This window comes from Garra rufa, unplaced genomic scaffold (assembly GCF_049309525.1).
Source record: "Garra rufa unplaced genomic scaffold, GarRuf1.0 hap1_unplaced_004, whole genome shotgun sequence".
In the NCBI taxonomy this organism is placed as follows: Eukaryota; Metazoa; Chordata; class Actinopteri; order Cypriniformes; family Cyprinidae; genus Garra; species Garra rufa.
In genome coordinates this window covers 1,907,164-1,934,935 of record NW_027394279.1, presented here as the reverse complement: position 1 = coordinate 1,934,935, position 27,772 = coordinate 1,907,164, and the positions used below count along the sequence as shown (strand labels likewise).

At 36.6% G+C, this 27,772-nt stretch overlaps 1 protein-coding gene across 1 annotated transcript; it reads right to left on the bottom strand.

The window, feature by feature from the left end:
• Nucleotides 1-416: 416 nt before the first annotated feature.
• On the bottom strand, nucleotides 417-14,651 carry LOC141312705 (uncharacterized). The gene is made up of 7 exons (XM_073832591.1): nucleotides 14,625-14,651; nucleotides 11,053-12,520; nucleotides 5,266-9,810; nucleotides 4,245-4,362; nucleotides 1,537-1,657; nucleotides 731-820; nucleotides 417-539 (listed from the first exon to the last, which is right to left on the bottom strand). Exons 1-7 carry the CDS (start codon nucleotides 14,649-14,651, stop codon nucleotides 417-419), a joined length of 6,492 nt encoding a protein of 2,163 aa, XP_073688692.1.
• Between the last annotated feature and the right edge of the window lie 13,121 nt (nucleotides 14,652-27,772).

Below are 27,772 nucleotides of genomic sequence, written 5' to 3'. Positions count from 1 at the left end.
TAACAGATATTAGTAAATTAAACATATATATAGACACCTCAGAAAACAAACTAAATATAAGTATAAAATCAAAAACATTTTTTAAAAAATGAATCAAAATAACAGTCCTAGAGCAAAAACAGAACATGAAAGTACTTGCCTTTCCAAAAGATAGTTCTTGATACTTAAATGCACCATCATTACATCCAGTGTGATAAGATAAGATACTACGGTGCGGGTGAAACAAAGAGAAACCACTGCAAAACTGGTGAAAAAGAGGCCATGGGTGTGCAGTGGAGGAAGAGACCACTGTAAAACTAATGGAGGGTGTCACAGCAGAAATAGCATAGTGAGAATCCTTGATGGAGCTGGAGCAGTGGAGACTTAGGCTGTACAGACCAAGTAGAAGGCCAAGGCAGAATCAGGAACGCTAAATATCAAGACAGATGGAACCAGAGAGCTGGACAACCAGGGTAATACTGCAGAACTGGAGGACCACGGTAGAGGTAGAAGATCTGCAGATCGAGGTACAGCCAGTGGGAGTGATGAAGATGCTGGAGCTGGAGGGATACATTGGAGCCAAATGATTGAAAGATATAGGAGGAGTCATTTATTTTAAAGTAAAAATTTTTAATTGTGAGTAATGTTCTTATAGTCGTAAAACATAAAACATTTTTCTTTATTGTAGTTTTATGCATTGTTATGAACAGTAATAAATCATACACTACTTATAAATAGTAAATTCTCTCACATCATTTCTGAAGAATGAAGATGTCCAGACTGAGATGTAGCCAGTGAGAGTGATGAAGATGGCAGAGCTAGAGAAAAGGCCCCTGTGGAGCTGAAGAATTGGAAAGTATATGCATAGTTGTTTTAAACTAGAAGATTATAGATGATGTGTAGAGTCCTAAAACTCCTGCAACACAATAAAACAAAGCATTGTTGCTAATTGTAGTTTTATGCAAGGTTCAAACACATTATAATAAATAACATGCGTATATAAAACACATGGAAAACAGCATTTATATTAAGCAAATATGTTTACGTTGAGTCTCTGTGAAGATGTTTTTGTTCAGTAAGATTGGCAGAGAAGGATGCCTTGATGAAGCTAGACAGTTGGTTATTCATGTTGCATCCAAGGATGGAGAATAAGTCAAAGCCAGGAATGCTGAGATCAAAACTGTGCAATAAGCATAGATAATTAAAGTGTTTCTGTTGGACTGCAGTGACAAAGTGGAGATGGAAGATCTGTAAATGAGGTGGGACCAATGGAAATAATGAAAATGATTCAGGTGAAGGGATGTAGGACCCCACTGCAGCCAAAAGATTGGAGTGTCATGCGCTGACAGATGATATGTAGTTTCATCATAGCCCTACAACACAATAAAAAATTATGATTTATTGAAGTTTTATGCAATGTTAAGAATAGAAACAGATAAAATGCATATAAACATGTAAATTTCTATAGCATTTAAACAAAATGTATAAATAATAAAACACTCATGTGAAGTTTTGTTTTTGCTGTTGTTGTTCAGTAAGAATGAGAGAGTTAGATACCTTAATGAAGCCAAATAGATGAGGTCCCATGGTGAAGCCAGGAAGATGGAAAACCAAGTCAGAGTCAGGAAGGCTGGACACTAGGATGGAAACAGAGGACTGGGGAACAAGGTTGATGCTGCTGAACCACAGGTGGATCCAGAAAATTTTCAGACCAACATGGAGTCAATGGGAATGAAGATGATGATGGAGCAATAGGAATAAAGGATGCCAGTGGAACTTAAGGATCTAAGGCTGCAAGAATAGCCATAGGCCTGGAAGTGTATCGTGGACCCAGGGGATGACAGACCACGGTGGAGTCAGAAGTATGAGGGACCCCGGTGAAGTAGAGGCATGACAGGCCACAGTAGAGCCAAGGAAACCAAAGTAGCCAAGGTTGCCAATGGCAATTAAAATTAAACACAACTAAACAGTTAGCAAACTGAGACAATCAATAGCCAATAGACAATCAATAAACAAACTAAGGAGTTAAAATACACAGATAAAGATTAAGTAAACTAAACACAAGTTAACATAATTACTAACGATGAAAACAAATGAGAACACATAAGTAACCAGGGAAAAGTTTGAGCAAATGAAACAAAATTGAACCAAATTAACTTTAAAATAGAATTCTAAAAAACAGAAACAGAAAATGACAGACAAAATAATAATGGTAATGCCCATTGGCTTTGTTGACCCGGTTTAAGCTTGAACCAGCAAGTTTTCAGTCCTACACTTGAGCTTTGGCTATTATGCAAAACCACACCAAATGGGTGTAACTGTTATGTAGATATAAGAAAGAAATGGCATATACATTTTTTCATTGAACATACATTGTGTCCACATTGAAATACAAACTGAAAAACATGGTTCCTTTTGGTAGTACTGCCTGTTGTGTTTCTCCCATAAATGACCTCAAGGAAGTATGCTGTGTATCCGGTATCCTGTGTTATTTTGTAATGCACTCACATTGTTCCTACAATGAGACAAAACAAAATATTTTATAATTATGTTTTTACTTAAAAAATAAAAAAAAAATAACATTAAAAAAAGGAAAATAGCATTAAATAAAAAAAAGAAAAACTGTAAACTCACATCAAATCTCTATTTAGTAGCATAATTCCACTTTTTGCTCTTTGTCCTGTGCTGTGCAACACATGGAAAATGATGGATTGTTATTTTTTTTTTCAAATAGAAGATCAGATAGTCAATACAAGGTGATGGATAACTTGTAGTGTCCAACTATTTTTTTTTTTCTTTTCTGTGTTGTTGCATATCAGATGGTAAGAGATGAAATGTTCTTTTTTTGGAGCAGGAAATGGTCACTTGTCTTTAATCAGGTGAAGGATCAGATGCTAATATTTTTGAACAAAGATTCAGTCTTCCATAAACTCCAGGTTTTGTGACTTGTTTGTATCTGGAGAAAGATTTCTGCTTCATAAATATGAAAATAGCACTACAGTTCTGGCATCTTACATTTGTTTTTTGAATCATAATTTACTGAAAAGTATAAATAAAATCAGCTCTCCACAAAATTAATAATGACGTTACACCATAGATAACTAAAACAGTGCTGTAAGTAGAACTACAAATTTAGGAAAATAATATAATATTCCTAATTTACAATGCATTTGTTTTTTGTTTTTATGTCAATTCATGTAATAAGCTCTTTTATTTTAAAAGATTTTTCAAACAACCACTTGCTAAACAGCAAACTGCAGCAGGTCGTTCTACTTACAAACTGACAAAATTTTCATCAAATGCAACTACTTTACAGCATGCATCTAGCTTGTGGGATGGCATTTTGAATATCTATTCAGAACTGATTGAATACCACCTGAAGACTCAATATGATACTCTGGTACTATCTAAATGTCAAGCTATGGCCATGCTATAAAGTAACAGCAGTGTTTGGAGTGGTTTTGCATAATAGCCAAAACTTGCTAATTCAAGCTGTAATAAAAAAAAAAGAAAGAAAAAAAAAAGAAGAAAAAGACAGAAAAAATAAGAGACCTGGGTTGGCTGACACAAGTTTAAATAAAACGTTTAAGTAAACACAAAATAAATAAATAAAATTAAATTAAAAAAAAAAAACAGTCAAACAGGGAGAAAAATAACATATTATCTTATCTTTTGTTGCTAAGAATGAAATGGAAATAAATAACAAATGAACCATTGTAATGGTTTAACAACAAAAGTAAAAAAAAATTGTAAAATGGACAATAAGTCATTGGAATTTTTTAAACAGCTGCAGTGCAGTTATGACGATTTCCTTTAAGTGTAGACTTGGTTAAAGTGAATATTTATGTCTATAAATATTTTTTGCAATTACTAACATGATATTATTCAACAATTTCTGCAATATGTCATACTCAAAATCCATTTCTGTGGGTTGATTGGCACAGCAGAAAACAAACATATGCAATTAAAATAATTATAATAATGAATGAATTAAAAAAAAACACCTTTACATTTTTGCCAAGATATATTAGGAAGTTAGAAAACATTTTGTTTGTTGAATATAACTTTAAAAAAAAATATTAACATGGTTACTTCATGAAAGTTAATTAATTTGGTTTTAATCATGATTTTATTCCAGAGAGGGAGCCTGAAATGGCAATTACATGAAAGAAACCCAGCATGTGCACATAAAGTGAAAATAACAACTTTGGTTAAGTTGTTCAGAACTTCAAAAGATGTTAACTAAAAGGATTTAAAAATAAAACCTGTGCCAATCAACCCCTGTGTCAGCCAACCCAGGCCCCAGAACCTCCCCTCCCCAGGGAGCCGCCTCATCATGTCCTGCCTCCCTACCCACCCCCTTCCCTTTATGGCAGGCGGAATCTTCACACACACATACTTGTACATAAATTTGATCACAACAGTGAAATTAGTATGACCTGGTGAGAACTATAGTAATTTGCACAACATTGACACGTATGCGTTCTATATTTTTCATATAAACATGATCTTTTAATGTTCCCTTTTCTGTGCTTGAATTATAAACATGTTGATTCTATCCATGTTCTATTAATTTTCAGAACTTTAGATGAAGTAACAATGTCTTCATTAACATATATAAATTTGATCACAACAATGAAACAAGTATTGCCTGATGAAAACTATAGTAAGTTTGCACAACATTGACACTTATGCCTTCCATATCTTTCGAATAAACATGATCTATTAGTGTTCCCTTTTCAGTGGTTGGATTTTGAACATGTTGATTGTATCCGTGTTGTTCCATTAATTTAAGGACTGTAGATGAAGTAACAATGTCTTCATTAAAGTCCCCCATGATTATTTTCTGTCCTGGATGCTTTTCCATCTCTTCAATAACATGTAATAGCTGCTGTTGAAACATGTCAGCTTTATATGAGTTGGGCCTGTACAAAAGTACACCAGTCAGACTGACATGTGGAACTTTAAAGTATAAATATTCCAAGTTCCGGTGCTCAGGAGTGAAAATATTACACTCAATTCGGTCAGAACAATATATTCCAACTCCACCTCCTCTCTGATGTTTTAATTCACTAAAAAGACTTGTACTGTTGTCATAACACTTAGCTCTTGGGTTGTGCTTAAACACAAATTCTGGTATTTGTGGTTCTTGAGCTTTCTCATCAGCATTTAGCCATGTTTCGGTCAAACAAATACAATCAGCATTCATCAGAACTGTATGCGCAAGAAGATCCTGAAAATGAGCTTTCAGACTTTGTACATTAAGCAGTGCTATTTTGAATCTACCAGCTGACTCAGCTGAACTGTCCTTTTCCATCAAAAATGTTGACATATCTTTCATAGCCAACTCTATTTTGTCATTACAAAATATGGCAGACTCCTTAAAGTCCTCAATTATTAATCCACTGAGAGATCTTACACGACTCAATGCAACATATGCTTGTCCTGCTGTAAAGATTTTTTTAAGTGATACAACTGCTTTATCTACTGTGAGTCCTTGCACTTTGTGAACTGTACATGCCCATGCCAGTCTGAGAGGAAACTGACGCCTTATACCACCATCATTTGTAACATGGTCTTCTTGTACTTCTATTACTGTTGAAATTTGGGAAAATCTCTGACGTGTTTTAGATCTCTGAATTTTACCTACGTTTGGATTATCAAACTCTACATGTATGGCTGATGGGAAATCATCATCATTGTTTTGACTTTCACTTATGTGGACAACCGTACCAAACGCTCCATTCACAAGACCATCAGCAACATCAATATTTTTTTTTAACATAACTCTTGCTCCAATACCCAGGGAAACACATTTAGACAAAGATGAGTTGAAAACTTTAGTATGAAATCCAACTTTACGTTCCATTCGTCCAGTTTTTGAATTTTTTACATAATCTTGAGCATGTATACTGATTGCGTCTGGGCAACATTCATGTAGTCTTTCAATGTTATATTTATCCACTTCAGCATTTGTAGCAAATATGTGAATATCATTACTCTTCTCCCCTGTTTCACATTTTTTCAACATATCAATGTCATTAGCGGTAAGACATTCCCCTTTTTTGTGTACTCTCAGTCGATTTAACATTTCAGCAAAACTTGGATCTTGTTGTCGAACAACTTTAGTTAATTCAGCAACTTCAAAGTTATTCTCCCACAGGTTCACTCCTTTTGTATCAGCATAGAGAGCAGTTCCTTTTACAGGAGGAAGTTGATAGAAATCCCCAACACAAAGAATACTGACTTTTCCAAAGAGAGAGTAGTCACCAGTTTGTTTAATTTGTCGCAGTCTTCCATGAATGTATGACAAAAGACGATGGTCAACCATAGACACTTCATCAACAATCAAAATTTGCAAAGAACCCAATTTTGTGCGTAATGAGTTTATTTTTTCATCGCTAAGAGGTTGATATGGCAGTCTGACATTTGCACCAATTGCAAATTTATTATGTACAGTTCCTCCTCCGATTCCAAAGCTAGCCACACCAGTGGAAGCGGTCAAAAGTACAGTAATGTCATCAGGATTCTCAGAAAGCTGAGACAACAGTCTGCAAGATTCATATTGTATTGCTTTAATTAGATGACTTTTTCCTGTACCTGCTCCACCAGTAAGAAATAATCGAAATGGTTCAGGATTTTGTCCAAGTACTTTCTGTAGACACCACTTTCGGACTTTATAAAACACATCAGATTGTTCCTCATTTAACGACCTTAGCAAACATAATGCGTCATCCCTAGGCAATGTAGTGTGATTCGATTCAATGGTACACACAGTTTGAGGGTTAGCTGTAAGATCTGGAATAAGTTCTTGACTGTCATCTTCATCAAGTAACACTTTATCCTTCATCAGTTCTATGCATTCATCACGCTGTTTTTCAGTTTCAGGACATATCTGGGCCCAGGCATCTTCTAAATTAATATCTTGCTCCAAAAGCTGTTTAGCTTGATCTATTTTATCACTTTCCTTTTCAAACAATGCTCTGTTGCCATCAACAATTGATTTGACTTGTTTCAGTTCACAACCAATTTTTATGACACCACTGCTGTAAAACTCTTCGTATGTGTTATACTTGCTAGGCTTCAGATCAGAGTCATCATAATGTGGTAAGAAAAGCTGCAACAATGAATGATAATATTTTTCTGGATCTTTTGTGGGAGAAAACCTGGGATACCTCACTACTGCAGGTTCAGTCCGTGTCCTCCGTTTTACATGCCCATTGTTGTTATTGAGTTTAATTATTTCATTTTTTGCTGTTTTGTTTTGTGAGGAAACCTCTGATTTTGCCAGAACTCTGTATTCAGAACAAAAACTGGCAAGACATAGATGTTCTAGTGGTTCTTTCTCTGGTCTGTTCTTGTACCTCTCAATGACACTTGTCATCCAAAAATTGCTTTCATCACCAGACTGCTCATTTTCGACTTTGTTTTGAAGAATATGCAAAGGTAAACTCATCTTTACAGGATTTTGTCCTATTGGAATAAACTGTACTTTACGGGAACATTCCTTCAAATGCATGACTGTCAGCCTGTACACTGCCTCTTGAGCAGAAATTTCTCTGTTGTGCAGATAGACACTTCCCAACTGTTTCAATGATGCTTTAGCTTCAAGATTTCCATTTATTGCTTCATTTTGTGCACGTTGAAGCAGAAGTCCCATTTCTTGTTCTGCTTTTGTGATATAACTAAGTATGTAGACCACTACAGAAAAAGCATCTGTGACATACTGAATGTCCATATTCCCTTGCCAAGCACGCAGTAAATCTCTGTTGTACTGATTTACCCAAATATCTTTTGGATTTCTTTTCAAGACAATACTTTTCTTTTTGGAACATTCGTTGTATGCTTTTTCAAACATAGTTTGATTAATCCCAATAGATGAAAAAAAGGCATCCACCGAACCAAAATTCAGATCAGAATTTAAAGCGGTTTTGACTTTCTTCATAATTTCACTAGCTGTGGTATCTTCACCCTTGCCTTTCGACTCATCTGTATTTCTTTGTCTTGTAATGAAGGTCCGTCTAGATGGTGGTCTTGGAAAATTAAATCTACAAACTGTATTTTTCTTCCTGCACGTTTTTGAATGTCTTGTGCTGTGTTTCTGAACACTGTTCACTGTCTCATAAAGTACAGTGTCATTTTCTGGTGGTATCTCACAAGTGATGTAACTGTCAATAAAGTCTGCAACCAGAGCATCATTGTCTGCATCATGATCATTGAGCTTCGGAGCATTTTCCACCCAAAACAGACAGTGAACATGAGGAGAACCACGTTGTTGAAATTCAACACGATAAAAGTAGTCTTTTATCTTGCCAATAGGGTTTGCTGGTGACATTATAACAGTTTTTAGAAAACAATGCCATCTGTGGTCAAACATCCTTGCTGCAGTGACAGGATTGCGTCTTATGAGTCCACATTTTTCAGACCAGTCAAGCTCATCAACATTTATTTGTTTCCCCTCTTGCTTAATGATAGTGTTCATCATTTCAGGCCATCTCAGGTCAGCAGAACTAAAAGATGCAAAAAAAGTTGGTATGCCTAGTTGTCTAATCAAGGCAAACAGATCTTTTTGAGTAGACATCCAATAGGGAGGGGTTCCTCTTACTGGTCTTAAGAACTTATAACCTTCATCATAATTTAGTAATCTTTGCAAGGAATCAGACTTTGTTAGCATATCTGGTGTGATCTTTAGGCAGCTTTTCTCAGAACCTTTCCTCAGTGCAATTGAGACATTGGATACAACTTGATCAACTTCTGATATATATTGTGCATAAAAAAGAAAGTCTGTGCTCTGTGCAAAACGTCCGTCTGCATTTAGTATTCTTGTGTTCAGGTATCGTGACAATGTGATTTTTTCCTGTCTTTCATCATGAAACGTCGGACCACCAGTGGGATAGAGAACAGGGAAACACTTTGCCTCATTGGATTTATCAGATAGTAGCCTAACAGGACTATTACCTTCAGCTGGTGCTACATTTAAGACATCATTAAAATGTTGATCAATTATTTCTGAACCCAGATCAACAGGTTGCAGTGATGTGTCTGACAAAAGACCACTTTGATCTTTAATATATATCATATCTTCCTCTGGGTCATCTTCAGCTCCTTTCTCATCTTCATTTTTATCTGTTACAGCTTGTCCCTCTGTTTCAGAATCATCAGCATCATTCTCTACATCATCAGCTGCATTCAAAGAGTTGACCCACTGCTCATTAAACTCCACATCATTATACCACTTATTATGTCTCACCAAATAAGACAGTGCATGTCTGACACGATCAGTGCTAACATATTTATATTCATAATGGCCTTTATATGTTAATTTTCGTTTCAGTTTTATTCTTATCATGCGGTCATCACATTCATTACGTGGAAGAATATTTGAGACATCAGCAATATTAACAGGAACAGACACAACCGGGCCATGACATCCTTTCTGATTTCCACGAGGAAGACAAAGCAACTTCATAAAAGGAATATTGCGTGCAATAAGATGTTCTTCCAATGAGTTTAGACCTTTCAGTTCTCTGGGAATGTCCACCAAATGCATGTTGTTTGCGGCACTCTCTTCTGGCAATTTTCCAGCAAGTATTTTACGATGGCATGTAAAGCAAATCCACAATTTACAAGCTTGATTACCTGATAAATTGCATCTATTCTCACATTCAGTATTGCATACATGTAAATACTTTTCTGTAATACATCTTTCAGCCAAATCTGTAATTTTTTCACCTCTGATTTTATAGCAATCTCTTTTACATTCAATAACCTGTTTTCTGAACAATAAACGATGACAAACACTGCAAACAAATTCTGGACCTGTACTGACTTCTAGATGGAATTGATTAATAGTGAAATCTACATCTTTCTGTCTGTTCCTCTGTTTTGCAAAAATTTCTGATCTTTTTTGTATTACACTCATTCGAAAGTTTTCATCACCATGATATTTCTTTTTAGAGTATTCAAGTACATTTGCTTTAAAGGTGAGGTTTTTGCGATATTTATTCTTTGAATATTCACATACACTTGCTTTAAAGGTCGGGTTTCTGCTATATTTATTCTTTGATGTTTGACGTTTTGACTGGTGTACATTAATATTTTTCTTATATATATCTCGAAGATTTTCAAGTTTTTTCTGCCTGTAATCACTGTCTTCGCAGTATTTCTTTCTAATTGTCTCATTCTTTTTATTCCTGTAATGACTGTCCTCACAGTATTTTGATTTTAAGCTGTTTATTTTTTTCTGTCTGAAAGTGCAATCGTTCTGGTATCGCTCACGTTCTCTTTTACATTTAGAATACTCTTCTGTGTCATTTAACTTCCTTTTTCGCAAATTGCGACTTGTGCTCTGATCATCCACTTCAATGTTACATGCTTCTGCACAAACATTTCCTTGATTTTTGTGTTTAACACATGAAACAAATTCAAAGTGATTTCCATTACAGTGCTTTAAATAGATTGCATTTTCTGTAAATGACTGTTCGGTAGGGGCGTGTGCATTCCATCTGTCATCGTTGAAGGTCATTACATTTATTTTTAAAAGGTCTGCTGCACAAAATAATTCCACATGACTGCCCCACGTTCCAGAAAAATACATTCTAGACTGTGTCAAATAATCTTCCACTGATCTGTACTCTTCTCCTAAGTATCTCATGAATTTTGAACGGTTAGCTTCAAGATGTTTCACAACTGCACGTCTAATTATCAGGTGTTTCTCTTGATTGCCGCATACTGCGTGTGCTATTGATCTAAACAAGCAATTGCCATCTCCTTTTATAGACTTTGTTTTGCAAGGTACTCCTAAAGAACAAAAATGTGTGCCTTGAACACCAACGCTTTCATTGGTCAGTCGTAAACGTGCACACAAAGCATCCTGATCTGCAGATGTTAAAGTATTGAAACTGAACTCAGTGTGTACTGTATCTCCAAAAATGACATCATCATCCACTAATAAATTATCATGCACCTTGCTCACGGGTGCAACTTTTGACTCTATTTGCACTTTACTTTTCTTACTTGAATCCCCTTGTTTTTTTACAGATGTCTGTTTACCATGTTTTTTAATACACTTACTGTGCTCTGCTGTGCTTGTTGGTGAATCCAGTCTGACACTTGCAACTTTCACCTCACGTACACGTTTACCATGGTCTTTAATACGCTTACTGTGCTCTGCTGTGCTTGCAGGTGAATCCAGTGTGACACTTGCCTTCTCTTCACATACGTCTTTCCCATGGTCTTTAATACACTTACTGTGCTCTGCTTTGCTTGTAGATGAAACCAGTGTGACACTTGCTACTTTCTCTTCACAAGTCTTTACACCATAATCTCTAATACACTCACTGTCCTCCACTGTGCTTGTAGATAAAACAGGTGACACACCGTCTTCTTGACCAGAATTTGCACTTGTCGCCATAGTTGACGTCTTACGAATAACTGTTGCTTTCACAGACGTCACTTCAAAATGTGTTCCCTGTGCATTCAGTGACATGGCAAGGTTAGCAACATGATTAAACAACATGTATATGTCATCACAGTAAACTACTATGCTTTTGCCATCACATTCTGGCATTCCTTTAGCATTACGTGAATGGGGATCGACTATAGCAAATGTTGACCCTGTCTTTATGACTGCACAAATGTACTCTTTAATGTTTAACAAACATGCATCACACTGAAGCAGAGTCCTCTGAAGTGCTTCTTCTATAGACATGGACAAATCCCGCAATGATTCATCATAGAAATCAACACCAATAACACCTGAGAAAGATTCTCCATGCTTTATTTTGAATATTGTCTTGTTAAATTTGTGCTCTCTTGGAAGTTCTGCAACAGAAATATGTCCAAACCCTGTTTGATCATTGATCTTCCCCTGCAATCGCATTGATGTGTACAGCTGATCTCCATGCAACAGAACAGCATTCAGATCCTCTGTTGTCCACGTCAGCACATCCTTCAGCACACCCATCATGACTGCTGTGAGACAGTTCACCGCACACTGTCTGTTTCTGTTCCAACCAAATCGTGCATCACCCTGATGGAAAGAACCTTGTATGACTTTCTGTGGAAAAGGATTAGAGTTATTGACAAGCAAAGTTCTGGCAACATCACTCCAGCTTTTCTTAGACATAGAAACACTTGTGGCAACACTTGTGACAGACTTCGGAACACTTTTGGCAACACTTGTAGCAGACTTCGGAACACTTTTGGCAACACTTGTAGCAGACTTTGGAACACTTTTGGCAACACTTGTAGCAGACTTTGGAACACTTGTAGCAGACTTTGGAACACTTTTGGCAACACTTGTGACAGACTTTGAAACGTTTTCAGGAGCCTTACGGCTTTTCAAACAGTTACTTTTGTCAGGGTTCTTTATGTCAGGGTTATTTTTGTCAGCACTCTGTGTGTCAGAGCTGTAGGGAGTTGCCTTTTTTTTGAGAGGAGGCATAACCTCAACCAAGTCCATGAAGGAACTGAGTGTGTAACGCTCAGCATTCCTCCTCTTGGCCGCCTGGGACCGGCGAAAACCCTTTCCACGTGGCATCTGAAATTACAAAAAAAAAGACACACAAACCAACCAGTTTAGTACGATGCATTACTACACTTGATTTTACTCACTAGCCTGTAATGGTTTTATATATAACATTCATACATAGTACAAGCAAAAACTAAGAAATACCACTTTACAATTGTAAACCACTCTTAATAATACTGTTTCATTACCTTAAGTTTTACAAATATAATGTTATACTTTCTAAGACTTCACTAGGATATACAGGAACACTGACAATGCGCTTCTTGCATTGCCTGTATTTTCAAAATACAAGCAATGGTTTAATATCATACCTTGTGTTCTGAAAAGTCTTTTGAATAGGAAAAATGGATACATTTCATTTCACAAAATATTGATTACACTCGCTACTATACTACTATAATAATTTCAATAATATTTATTTTAACAATATTCATTGATAATTTGTTATATCAATAGTAATAGTATTACTTTTCAATTAATAAAAACAGCATATGAAAATCCTGTATTATATACATAAAGCTTGTAGTGTAGTGTAAAGAAGTGCTGCACAATAAATCACATGTGATTGTCATACGTATCTCATCAGTAAAGCCGGTTCTGTGAGTAATAGTAAATCTCCATCATGTGCATTCAGACGGCACAGTATTTAAAACACTGAGCCGTAGATCACTGAAAAGCTACGCAACTTCGCGTTCAAAATCGCAGTTTGATAAATCACATTTCATTTTGAACGCAAAATTGCATAGCTTTTCAGTGATCTACGGCTCAGTGTTTTAAATACTGTGCCATCTGAATGCATGTGATGGAGATTTACTAGTACTCACAGAACCGGCTTTACTGATGAGATATGCATGACAATTGCATGCGAAATATTGTGAAGCCCTAGTGTAAAGCTTAAAATGTTATCATATACAACAGTGATTCTCAAAGATTTTATACCAAGTACAACCTCAGAAAAAATTTGGCTCTCCATGTACCACCATAATGACCAACACTAATATAAAATAGTATAGTAGGCCTAATTACTCAGCTGCAGATCTGCATAGTTAAAAACAAGGCAGTTTTACTAATAAGAACTCCTAAATAGTATTCCTAATAAAAATGTTTAATGTTGTTAGCCATTTTAACATTGTAAATACACATTTTGAACATTAACACTGCACAGTGCTTACAACCATGTAAATTGAAAAAATTGAATGATGATTAAATTAAACTGTTGTACCTAATAAAAAAAACTACACCGTACTTACATTTAAAAAACTACTCAAATAAAGATTAAATTCAAATGTATTGTGTTGTAACATTACTTTGTTTAATTTAGTGATTCCTCTGTGTATCACTAAAGGGAACCTGAATACCACTAGTGGTTCTCATACCAGACTTTGAGAACTACTGAGGCCTGTGTGATATGAGGTTATACAGTTGTGTTCAAAATAATAGCACTGTGTCTAAAAAAGTAAAGTAAAGCTCAAGGTGCACGTCTAAACGGTCAAATACACGCAAAACTATTTCAAAATGAGGCGATTGGTGATTATTCATGTAAACGCTTGTCAGTTCTGTCTAAAATGACCATAAACAGTTGAGAATGAAAATACGCGTGCAACAGTATAATGGGTCTGTGTGGTTAAGCGCAACACATAAGATTCCTTCTGCTGTCTGTGTTTAATATGAATAATACTTAAAAATACAAAAAGAAAAATCACTCACTGCTTTTGAATGAAGGATGAAGTAGTAGTTTTAATAAGAAACAAAGCATGTTTAACAATATTACAGAAATTAAATGTAATTATATGTAAATAAATAAAACAGCATCTACATTGTAATAGTTAGACTACTTTGCATAAAAGTATTCAGTATTTTTTTTTAAAGCACTGTTTTTTTAATTTGTATCTTTTTTCTTTTTGGACTCTGTCATAATTGTTTAAATAATCATGATTACAATATTGACCAAAATAGTGATTATGATTTTCGCTGAAATCGAGCAGCTACACACCACAATTCCTCTGCATTTCTTGGTTTAATATAATCATTATTAAACTTTGTCACGGTACCTGTTTGTAAGCACAATACAGTCTTAATGTTTAAACTGTATTTTTACTTAAATTTCACTTACCTCAACACTGCTCCATTGGTTCCCCATTTCACATAAGAAAAAAAAAGTCAAAAGACATAATTAGTTACATAATTAAACAAATTGTTGTTAAAAGCACAAAAACTGTCAGTGTGTTTTTATTTTATATTATTAACATGCAGACTAAAATGTATTTAGAATATAATGATATAAGGACAAAAAATCTTTTGTAAACAACTATTCTTCCTTGTAGGGGTGGGTGATGAGGCAAAAAATCATATATTTCTTTGCATAAATGCATCTGTAAATAAATACAATTTAAATTCACAGCGTGCACGCTTTAATGACCTTCAAATGGAACATATACACTATTAGTTCGAAGCAAGCATGTCTTTCATTTGAAGCTGTGTGTGAAGAGGCTGTATGCGTTGGGCGTAGTGCAAATATGAGAATGAATGTTCATAAGTGTAGTAAACTTCAACGAATTTCCCCTGCTCATGGAGTCAATCAGAACACAGTTCATGCATGGAGTTCACTTCTAACGAGGTGGTTATCTGAATCAGGTGTGTTAACTAAGACAGACATTAAAAAGTACTGTTACTGTTTGCTTACCTACATTCTTCAAAATATATTATTTTGCGTTTAGCAAAAGAAAGAAATTAATACAGGTTTTGGGCAAGCAAGTGATTAAATAAATGACTTATTATTATTATAACTTTTGGGTGAACAGTCGCTTTAATGACAAGAAGCACCATGTTTAGTACAATTAGTGTACTGCCTCTTTTACAGAAAGGCTACATGTGTCTATAAAGGCACGCATCCATTGTTAATTTTCACTTTAGACATAAGCAACTGTTTTTATATTTAAACCTTGTGTGTATTGACAGTATTAGCGCAGTCAGACGCGATACGTAACTTTAAGTTTAGTAATTAGGCACTATTTGACAGGATTTTAATGTGTGCGTGCTTCAGGTTTACGCCCCCTGCAACAGCACGCTGATGAAATAGGGCCGAGTTAACAGTGATGTATGTCACATTGTACAGTATATTGTAATACATTAATGAAATTAAGAAAGCAATAAACTAGCACAGCCAACATCAGTGTCCTTATAAATATTAAAAGTTACAATCAAAAAACCATCGCGATTACTTAACACCTGCATGCCATTTCAACACGGTAGCTAGCATGCTTAATTATGCCTCATCTCTCTGTAAATTGCACACGTCAAAATATGGTCAAAGTCAAAAGATTTGACATCATAAATATCAAATAAACAATAAATATTAAACAAACAAAGATATATCTTTGCTAACGTGTTTGCATTAATGTATTACACAAGGCATTCAATTTACCTTCACAAACCACCGCATATACCGCTGTGCAACAGTGAAAACGGACCGTTCGGAAACAATGACTAAACTTAGGTTCCTATACCGATTTTCGGACTGAATTTCTTCTGATAATTATATTCTTATAAAACAGGTTAACTACTACGCCTTAATTAAACCCTCACTATGACGCCCATATACTCCAGTGAGAAAATATTCAATGTTATAACAACAAATATAAGCATTAGGGGTTATGCGCAACAGGCTTCCGTTTTCTGCTAAACAGGTCTCGTTGCTTCCGGTTCAAGCGTTTTGCATATGCCTCTTTAAATATGAACATGATTTACTCAAGATTCCTTCAAAGTAGACACTAAAAATGATCATAACCAATGTCCATCACATATGTGGATTGATATATAAAAGTTTTTTAATTTTTATTCTTTTCACTAACATTTATATATAAATATCGAATGAAACGTCCACAATAAACAGCTGGCTTGTTTAACTGATTACCTTAAAAATCCGTCGATATCGCCATTATTTATTACGGCTATTAACACGTTCTCCGACAAGCGGAAGCAACGAGACCTTTTTAGCAGAAAACGGAAGCCTGTTGCGCATAACCCCTTTTGCAGGACAACTGATAACAGCACAAAATAAATATTTACCTGACAGTAAATGTGCACAGTATTTTGTGTCCTGTTTTTATAAATCCTAATCTCTGAAAACAGTACAAAAATCAGCATTTCCATTCCATTCTGTTGTTAAACGATGCTCTCTTCAATAAGCCATTCCAAATGTAGACATTTTCCACATAGTCTAAATTACACGTTTCTTGCCAAACCATATCATATTAACAACACAGTCTTTCTACATAGCATGCTTAATATAGGCCTTTTTGCTTACTTCTTAAGAATTACAACAACGGCAGGATGAGTAAACAAAGGTCACTTATTCACTTACAAACAGCACCTTTATACACTCATTTGCCCAAAATAACATTACAAAATATCATCTGACATAAAAATAGTTAAAACTGTAACAAAAATATTATAAATGATCAGTTATAAAAACAGAACAATAAGATGATGTAGACCAAACAAGTACACGTTTCTTACCCTTTCGAGATAGGAACAAAATGGCTTCCTGGTAATTAGAAACATGTGGTAATCATCAGCACTTCCAGCAGCAAACTTCTATGAGTCACAGCTACAACGGCATCAGCAGAGGGACATTTTAAAATACTTAAGGTCACTTATTGCTTTAAACAGTTTTTTTAATAAAAGATCAATAGGTCTATAAATATTTTAGGTCTATCAATAAACAAATAAATAATAAGACACACAATGTACAGACAAGTGTAAATTTGTGCATAGCCTACAAAATATAAATACAATTTATTTAAATATGTATTCCTTATTTAAGCACATTAATCATTTTTGCTGTAGGTCAGATTTAATAACAGCTGTTTTATTTAAAACAAAATGTTAAATATATGCAAAAAACATTGTTTCAGCAAGGTTTTTATTTCCATTGTCCACACATAAAGCCCTAGTTTACCCTGATGGCAGCTATTTGGTATCATTGTCTAATTTGACAACATAGATAGAACATAGACGCCACTGTTGGCCAAACTTCCTGTACGCCATATTGATTTATGTTGAAAACCTACTTTTTCTAACTTGAGCCTGGAACCTAGACCGTTCGTCCAATTTTCACCAAAATCATGTCCAATCATCTTCAGACTGTGCTGACAAAAAGTTATGGATTTCATGTTGATAGATGAAACCGTTTTCGTACAGCGCCTCGATAAATTTTAGGCTTGATGTGAAAATGGCTCTGAGGCTTTATCTTTGGAAAACTTTGACATAATGACACCAAACTTTGTGTGTACGTTTGTCATCTCACACTAAACACACCACATCGATTTGATAACAGCGCCACCTGTTGGTCAAACCTAATAAGCATTAAATCATATCAGTAGGCGTTCTACATCATTTTTCTGTAATTTTCACTAAAATCCTCTTAAAATTGCTTCCTCTTCCTTATTGTTGCAGTTGGTCTGCTGTTCCTGCCATCCTTAGCTCCTCATTTTCCGCTTTGAGTGCTTGGCCCCGTAATTGCTGCTTGCAGCTATATTTATTATTATTAGGGGCCAAGCACCGAAGGTGCGTAGGCACCTATTGTATCCGTTAGCGTTCTTATTATTCTTCTTCCGTTTCTTCTTCCGCCGCAAGTCTATGGCAGCCCATAGAACCGCTTGCGGGAAAGTTGTATAATTTGGCTCACTGATAGAGGACAGTCCCAACATTAACTATAGCAAGTTTGGAGTCTCTAACTCAAACTCTCTAGCGCCACCACTTGTCCAAACTTTCACTTTCTTTTTGCTAATAACTTTTGAACCGTAAGCCATAAAATCAAAATTCCAATTTTCTCTGAATCCTTGGGTCATGCCGAGTCGAATGAACACCAAATTTCAAAAATCGTAAGGTTTCGTTTTTTTTCTAAAATTATTTGTTTGTAAAACCTACCTTTTCGAACTCGTCCTAGACGGTTTGTCTGATTTACACCAAAATTGGCTCAGATCATCTTCAGACCATGCAGGCAAAAAGTTATGGAATTCAAGTTGATTGGACAAACTGTTCTCGAATAACGCGCTAATTAATTCTACGAAAAGCGTTCAAAAATGGAAGTGAGGCCATATCTCCGCAACGCTTTGGAATATTGAGACCAAACTTGGTGTGTGTTGTAAGAAGCATGACCTGAGGCTATCTGCAGTGTTTCGTCACAGTGCCACCTAGTGGTCAGGAGTTATGAAAAATGGCTATTTTTGCTTATAACTTCTCAGTGGTTTGACCAAAAATCTCAAAACTAGTCTTGTTAGATTCGGAGGAGCATGCCGAGTCGAACCATATCCAATTTTCCCATGTCAGCCATTTTGCGTGTCGGCCATTTTGAATTTAGCTTTAAAATGCTGTATCTTGAGAACGGATTAACGTATCGTTTCGACAATAATTACAAAAATGTTCGGCACCATGCCCTGAATGTACATACCAATTTTGGGGCCAGCGCCACCTTGTGGTCAAAAGTTATAACGAAATTTCGAAAAATGCTAATAACTTCTGAAAAAAATGGCTTATTGTAATAAAAGTGATCTCAAAATATTCCTTGGGTCAGGCCGAGAACATTGATACCAATTATGCCAAAATTGGCCTAACTTCCTGTTCGCCATTTTAATGAATGTAGAAAACCTACTTTTTCGAACTCCTCCTAGACCGTTAGTCGGATTTTCACCAAATTTGACTCGGATCATCTTCAGACCATGATGACAAAAAGTTATGGATTTCGTGTCGATATTCGAAACCGTTTTCATTTAACGCATCAACGAATTTGCAGGTAAGATGCCAAAGCGCATCGGAAGCTGTATCTCTGCAAAGCTTTGAGATATTTGCACCAAATTTGGTATGTGGCATTAACACCTCACACTGATGACACCACATCAATTTGGTAGCAGCGCCACCTATTGGTCAAGAGTAATGAAGCATTCATGAACTATTCGTTTTAAAATGAACAAAAATGCTAATAACTGTAGATAGCATTAGCCTATTGTAATGAAACTGGTCTCAAAATATTCCTTGGGTCATGCCGACAACATAGATACCAATTATGCCACAGTTGTCCAAACTCCCTGTCCGCCATTTTGATTTATGTTGAAAACCTTCTTTTTTGAACTAGTCCTAGACCGTTCGTCCGATTCTCACCAAAATCGAGTCAGATCATCTTCAGACTGTGGTGACAAAAAGTTATGAATTTCATGATGATAGATGAAACCGTTTTCGTATAGCGCCTCTCTAAATTAAAGGCTATATCTTTGGAAAATTTTGGCATAATGACACCAAACTTTGTGTGCACGTTTGTCACCTCACACTAAACACACCACATGGATTTGAGAACAGCGCCACCTGTTGGTCAAACGTAATAAGCATTAAATCAAATCAGTATGCGTTCTACACCATTTTTCTGTAATTTTCACTAAAATCCTCTTAAAATTGCTTCCTTTTTGTTATTGTTGCAGTTGGTCGGTTGTTCCTGCCATCGTTAGCTCCTCATTTTCCGCTTTGAGTGCTTGGCCCCGTAATTGCTGCTTGCAGCTATATTTAGGGGCCAAGCACCGAAGGTGCGAAGGCACCTATTGTATCCGTTAGAATTCTTATTATTATTATTATTAGGGGCCAAGCACCGAAGGTGCGAAGGCACCTATTGAAACCGTTAGAATTCTTATTATTATTATTATTCCGCCGCAAGTCTATGGCAGCCCATAGAACCGCTTGCGGGAAAGTTGTATAATTTGGCACACTGATAGAGGACCGTCCCAACATTAACCATAGCAAGTTTGGAGTCTCTAACTCAAACTCTCTAGCGCCACCATTTGTCCAAACTTTCACTTTCTTTTTGCTAATAACTTTTGAACCGTAAGCCACAAAATCAAAATTCCAATTTTCCCTGAATCCTTGGGTCATGCCGAGTCGAATGAACACCAAATTTCAAAAATCGTAAGGATTCGTTTTTTTTCTATAATTTTTTGTTTGTAAAACCTACTTTTTCGAACTCGTCCTAGACGGTTTGTCTGATTTTCACCAAAATTGGCTCAGATCATCTTCAGACCATGCAGGCAAAAAGTTATGGAATTCAAGTTGATTGGACAAACCGTTCTCGAATAACGCGCTAATTAATTCTACGAAAAGCGCACAAAAATGGATGTGAGGCCGTATCTCGGCAACGGTTTGTCGGATTGAGACCAAACTTGGTGTGTGTTATAACAAGCATGACCTGAGGCGCCCTGCAGTGTTTCGTCACAGTGCCACCTAGTGGTCAGGAGATATGAAAAATGGTTATTTTTGCTTATAACTTCTCATTGGTTTGACCAAAAATCTCAAAACTGGTCTTGTTAGAGTCGGAGGAGCATGCCGAGTCGAACCATATCCAATTTTCCCATGTCAGCCATTTTGGGTGTCGGCCATTTTGAATTTAGATTTAAAATGCTGTATCTTGAGAACGGATTAACGTATCGTTTCGACAATAATTACAAAAATGTTCGGCACCATGCCCTGAATGGACATACCAATTTTGGGGCCAGCGCCACCTTGTGGTCAAAAGTTATAACGAAATTTCGAAAAATGCTAATAACTTCTGAAAAAAATGGCTTATTGTTATAAAAGTGATCTCAAAATATTCCTTGGGTCAGGCCGAGAACATTGATACCAATTATGCCAAAATTGGCCTAAATTCCTGTTCGCCATTTTGATGAATGTAGAAAACCTACTTTTTCGAACTCCTCCTAGACCGTTAGTCGGATTTTCACCAAATTTGACTCGGATCATCTTCAGACCATGCTGACAAAAAGTTATGGATTTCGTGTCGATATTCGAAACCGTTTTCATTTAACGCTTCAACGAATTTGCAGGTAAGATGCCAAAGCGCATCGGAAGCTGTATCTCTGCAAAGCTTTGAGATATTTGCACCAAATTTGGTATGTGGCATTACCACCTCACACTGATTACACCACATAAATTTGGTAGCAGCGCCACCTATTGGTCAAGAGTAATGAAGCATTCATTAACCATTAGTTTTAAAATGAACAAAAATGCTAATAACTGTAGATAGCATTAGCCTATTGTAATGAAACTGGTCTCAAAATATTCCTTGGGTCCAGCCGACAACATAGATACCCATTATTCCACAATTGGCCAAACTCCCTATCCGCCATTTTGATTTATGTAGAAAACCTACTTTTTCGAACTAGTCCTAGACCGTTTGTCCGATTTTCACCAAAATCGAGTCAGATCATCTTCAGACTGTGCTGATAAAAAGTTATGGATTTCTTGATGATAGATGAAACCGTTTTCGTATAGCGCCTCTATAAATTTAAGGCTTGATGTGAAAATGACTCTAAGGCTATATCTTTGGAAAACTTTGACATAATGACACCAAACTTTGTGTGAACATTTGTCATCTCACACTAAACACACCACATCGATTTGATAACAGCGCCACCTGTTGGTAAAACTTAATAAGCCATTAAATCATATCAGTAGGCGTTCTACACCATTTTTCTGTAATTTTCACTAAAATCCTCTTAATATTGCTTCCTTTTCCTTATTGTTGCAGTTGGTCTGCTGTTCCTGCCATCCTTAGCTCCTCATTTTCCGCTTTGAGTGCTTGGCCCCGTAATTGCTGCTTGCAGCTATATTTATTATTATTATTATTATTCTTCCGCCGCAAGTCTATGGCAGCCCATAGAACCGCTTGCGGGAAAGTTGTATAATTTGGCACACTGATAGTGGACCGTCCCAACATTAACCGTAGCAAGTTTGGAGTCTCTAACTCAAACTCTCTAGCGCCACCACTTGTCCAAACTTTCACTTTCTTTTTGCTAATAACTTTTGAACCGTAAGCCATAAAATCAAAATTCCAATTTTCTCTGAATCCTTGGGTCATGCCGAGTCGAATGAACACCACATTTCAAAAATCGTAAGGTTTAGTTTTTTTCTATAATTTTTTGTTTATAAAACCTACTTTTTCGATCTCGTCCTAGACGGTTTGTCTGATTTTCACCAAAATTGGCTCAGATCATCTTCAGACCATGCAGGCAAAAAGTTATGGAATTCAAGTTGATTGGACAAACCGTTCTCGAATAACGCGCTAATTAATTCCACGAAAAGCGTTCAAAAATGGAAGTGAGGCCATATCTCCGCAACGCTTTGGAATATTGAGACCAAACTTGGTGTGTGTTGTAACAAGCATGACCTAAGGCTACCTGCAGTGTTTCGTCACAGTGCCACCTAGTGGTCAGGAGTTATGAAAAATGGCTATTTTTGCTTATAACTTCTCAGTGGTTTGACCAAAAATCTCAAAACTAGTCTTGTTAGATTCGGAGGAGCATGCCGAGTCGAACCATATCCAATTTTCCCATGTCAGCCATTTTGGGTGTCGGCCATTTTGAATTTAGCTTTAAAATGCTGTATCTTGAGAACGGATAAACGTATCGTTTCGACAATAATTACAAAAATGTTCGGCACCATGCCCTGAATGTACATACCAATTTTGGGGCCAGCGCCACCTTGTGGTCAAAAGTTATAACGAAATTTCGAAAAATGCTAATAACTTCTGAAAAAAATGGCTTATTGTAATAAAAGTGATCTCAAAATATTCCTTGGGTCAGGCCGAGAACATTGATACAAATTATGCCAAAATTGGCCTAACTTCCTGTTCGCCATTTTGATGAATGTAGAAAACCTACTTTTTCGAACTCCTCCTAGACCGTTGGTCGGATTTTCACCAAATTTGACTCGGATCATCTTCAGACCATGCTGACAAAAAGTTATGGATTTCGTGTCGATATTCGAAACCGTTTTCATTTAACGCATCAACGAATTTGCAGGTAAGATGCCAAAGCGCATCGGAAGCTGTATCTCTGCAAAGCTTTGAGATATTTGCACCAAATTTGGTATGTTGCATTAGCACCTCACACTGATGACACCACATCAATTTGGTAGCAGCGCCACCTATTGGTCAAGAGTAATGAAGCATTCATTAACTATAAGTTTTAAAATGAACAAAGATGCTAATAACTGTAGATAGCATTAGCGTATTGTAATGAAACTGGTCTCAAAATATTCCTTGGGTCATGCCGACAACATAGATACCAATTATGCCACAGTTGGCCAAACTCCCTGTCCGCCATTTTGATCTATGTTGAAAACCTACTTTTTAGAACTAGTCCTAGACCGTTCGTCCGATTCTCACCAAAATTGAGTCAGATCATCTTCAGACTGTGCTGACAAAAAGTTATGGATTTCATGATGATAGATGAAACCGTTTTCGTATAGCACCTCTATAAATGTAACGCTTGATGTGAAAATGACTCTAAGGCTATATCTTTGGAAAACTTTGACATAATGACACCAAACTTTGTGTGAACGTTTGTCATCTCACACTAAACACACCACATCGATTTGATAACAGCGCCACCTGTTGGTCAAACCTAATAAGCCATTAAATCATATCAGTAGGCGTTCTACATCACTTTTCTGTTGTTTTGACTAAAATCCTCTTAAAATTGCTTCCTTTTCGTTATTGTTGCAGTTGGTCTGCTGTTCCTGCCATCCTTAGCTCCTCATTTTGCCATTTGAATGCTTGGCCCCGTAATTGCTGCTTGCAGCTATATTTAGGGGCCAAGCACCGAAGGTGCGAAGGCACCTATTGTATCCGTTAGAATTCTTATTATTATTATTATTCCGCCGCAAGTCTATGGCAGCCCATAGAACCGCTTGCGGGAAAGTTGTATAATTTGGCACACTGATAGAGGACCGTCCCAACATTAAACATAGCAAGTTTGGAGTCTCTAACTTAAACTCTCTAGCGCCACCATTTGTCCAAACTTTCACTTTCTTTTTGCTAATAACTTTTGAACCGTAAGCCACAAAATCAAAATTCCAATTTTCCCTGAATCCTTGGGTCATGCCGAGTCGAATGAACACCAAATTTCAAAAATCCTAAGGATTAGTTTTTTTTCTATAATTTATTGTTTGTAAAACCTACTTTTTCGAACTCGTCCTAGACGGTTTGTCTGATTTACACCAAAATTGGCTCAGATCATCTTCAGACCATGCAGGCAAAAAGTTATGGAATTCAAGTTGATTGGACAAACCGTTCTCCAATTAACGCGCTAATTAATTCTACAAAAAGCGTTCAAAAATGGAAGTGAGGCAATATCTCCGGAACGCTTTGGAATATTGAGACCAAACTTGGTGTGTGTTATAACAAGCATGACCTGAGGCTACCTGCAGTGTTTCATCACAGTGCCACCTAGTGGTCAGGAGATATGAAAAATGGCTATTTTTGCTTATAACTTCTCAGTGGTTTGACCAAAAATCTCAAAACTGGTCTTGTTAGATTTGGAGGAGCATGCCGAGTCGAACCATATCCAATTTTCCCATGTCAGCCATTTTGGGTGTCGGCCATTTTGAATTTAGCTTTAAAATGCTGTATCTTGAGAACGGATTAACGTATCGTTTCGACAATAATTACAAAAATGTTCGGCACCATGCCCTGAATGTACATACAAATTTTGGGGCCAGCGCCACCTTGTGGTCAAAAGTTATAGCGAAATTTCGAAAAATGCTAATAACTTCTGAAAAAAAATGGCTTATTGTAATAAAAGTGATCTCAAAATATTCCTTGTGTCAGGCCGAGAACATTGATACCAATTACGCCAAAATTGGCCTAACTTCCTGTTCACCATTTTGATTCATGTAGAAAACCTACTTTTTCGAACTCCTCCTAGACCGTTAGTCGGATTTTCACCAAATTTGACTCGTATCATCTTCAGACCATGCTGACAAAAAGTTATGGATTTCGTGTCGATATTCGAAACCGTTTTCATTTAACGCATCAACGAATTTGCAGGTAAGATGCCAATGCGCATCGGAAGCTGTATCTCTGCAAAGCTTTGAGATATTTGCACCAAATTTGGTATGTGGCATTATCACCTCACACTGATGACACCACATCAATTTGGTAGCAGCGCCACCTATTGGTCAAGAGTAATGAAGCATTCATTAACCATTAGTTTTAAAATGAACAAAAATGCTAATAACTGTAGATACCATTAGCCTATTGTAATGAAACTGGTCTCAAAATATTCCTTGGGTCATGCCGACAACATAGATACCAATTATGCCACAGTTGGCCAAACTCCCTGTCCGCCATTTTGATCTATGTTGAAAACCTACTTTTTATTACTAGTCCTAGACCGTTCGTTCGATTCTCACCAAAATTGGGTCAGATCATCTTCAGACTGTGCTGACAAACTGTTATGGATTTCATGTTGATAGATGAAACCGTTTTCGTATAGCGCCTCTACAAATTTTAGGCTTGATGTGAAAATGACTCTAAGGCTATATCTTTGGAAAACTTTGACATAATGACACCAAACTTTGTGTGCATGTTTGTCACCTCACACTAAACACACCACATGGATTTGAGAACAGCGCCACCTGTTGGTCAAACGTAATAAGCATTAAATCATATCAGTAGGCTTTCTACACCATTTTTCTGTATTTTTCACTAAAATCCTCTCAAAATTGCTTCCTTTTCGTTATTGTTGCAGTTAGTCTGCTGTTCCTGCCATCCTTAGCTCCTCATTTCCGCTTTGATTGCTTGGCCCCGTAATTGCTGCTTGCAGCTATATTTAGGGGCCAAGCACCGAAGGTGCGAAGGCACCTATTGTATCCGTTAGAATTCTTATTATTATTATTATTCCGCCGCAAGTCTATGGCAGCCCATGGAACCGCTTGCGGGAAAGTTGTATAATTTGGCACACTGATAGAGGACCGTCCCAACATTAACCATAGCAAGTTTGGAGTCTCTAACTCAAACTCTCTAGCGCCACCACTTGTCCAAACTTTCACTTTCTTTTTGCTAATAACTTTTGAACCGTAAGCCACAAAATCAAAATTCCAATTTTCCCTGAATCCTTGGGTCTTGCCGAGTCGAATGAACACCACATTTCAAAAATCCTAAGGTTTAGTTTTTTTTCTATAATTTTTTGATTATAAAACATACTTTTTCGAACTCGTCCTAGACGGTTTGTCTGATTTTCACCAAAATTGGCTCAGATCATCTTCAGACGATGCAGGCAAAAAGTTATGGAATTCAAGTTGATTGGACAAACCGTTCTCGAATAACGCGCTAATTAATTCTATGAAAAACGCGCAAAAATGGATGTGAGGCCATATCTTGGCAATGCTTTGGAGTATTGAGTCCAAACTTGGTGTGTGTTATAACAAGCATGACCTGAGGCTACCTGCTGTGTTTCGTCACAGTGCCACCTAGTGGTCAGAAGATATGAAAAATGGCTATTTTTGATTATAACTTCTCAGTGGTTTGACCAAAAATCTCGAAACTCGTCCCGTTAGATTAGGAGGAGCATGCCGAGTCGAACCATATCCAATTTTCCCATGTCAGCCATTTTGTGTGTCGGCCATTTTGAATTTAGATTTAAAATGCTGTATCTTGAGAACGGATTAACGTATCGTTTCGACAATAATTACAAAAATGTTCGGCACCATGCCCTGAATGTACATACCAATTTTGGGGCCAGCGCCACCTTGTGGTCAAAAGTTATAACGAAATTTCGAAAAATGCTAATAACTTCTGAAAAAAATGGCTTATTGTAATAAAAGTGATCTCAAAATATTCCTTGGGTCAGACCGAGAACATTGATACCCATTATGCCAAAATTGGCCTAACTTCCTGTTCGCCATTTTGATGAATGTAGAAAACCTACTTTTTCGAACTCCTCCTAGACCGTTAGTCGGATTTTCACCAAATTTGACTCGGATCATCTTCAGACCATGCTGACAAAAAGTTATGGATTTCGTGTCGATATTCGAAACCGTTTTCATTTAACGCATCAACGAATTTGCAGGTAAGATGCCAAAGCGAATCAGAAGCTGTATCTCTGCAAAGCTTTGAGATATTTGCACCAAATTTGGTATGTGGCATTAACACCTCACACTGATGACACCACATCAATTTGGTAGCAGCGCCACCTATTGGTCAAGAGTAATGAAGCATTCATTAACTATAAGTTTTAAAATGAACAAAAATGCTAATAACTGTAGATAGCATGAGCCTATTGTAATAAAACTGGTCTCAAAATATTCCTTGGGTCATGCCGACAACATAGATACCAATTATGAAACAGTTGGCCAAACTCCCTGTCCGCCATTTTGATTTATGTTGAAAACCTACTTTTTCGAACTAGTCCTAGACCGTTCGTCCGATTTTCACCAAAA

Coding starts and splice junctions, on each gene's coding strand:
- LOC141312705 (XM_073832591.1), bottom strand. CDS start 14,651: ATGGGGAACCAATGGAGCAGTGTTGAG. Junction 9,811..11,052: donor AACAAGCACAGCAGAGCACA/GTAAGTGTATTA, acceptor AATTCCATCTAG/AAGTCAGTACAGGTCCAGAA. Junction 1,658..4,244: donor ACAGGGGTTGATTGGCACAG/GTTTTATTTTTA, acceptor CCTGTGGTTCAG/CAGCATCAACCTTGTTCCCC.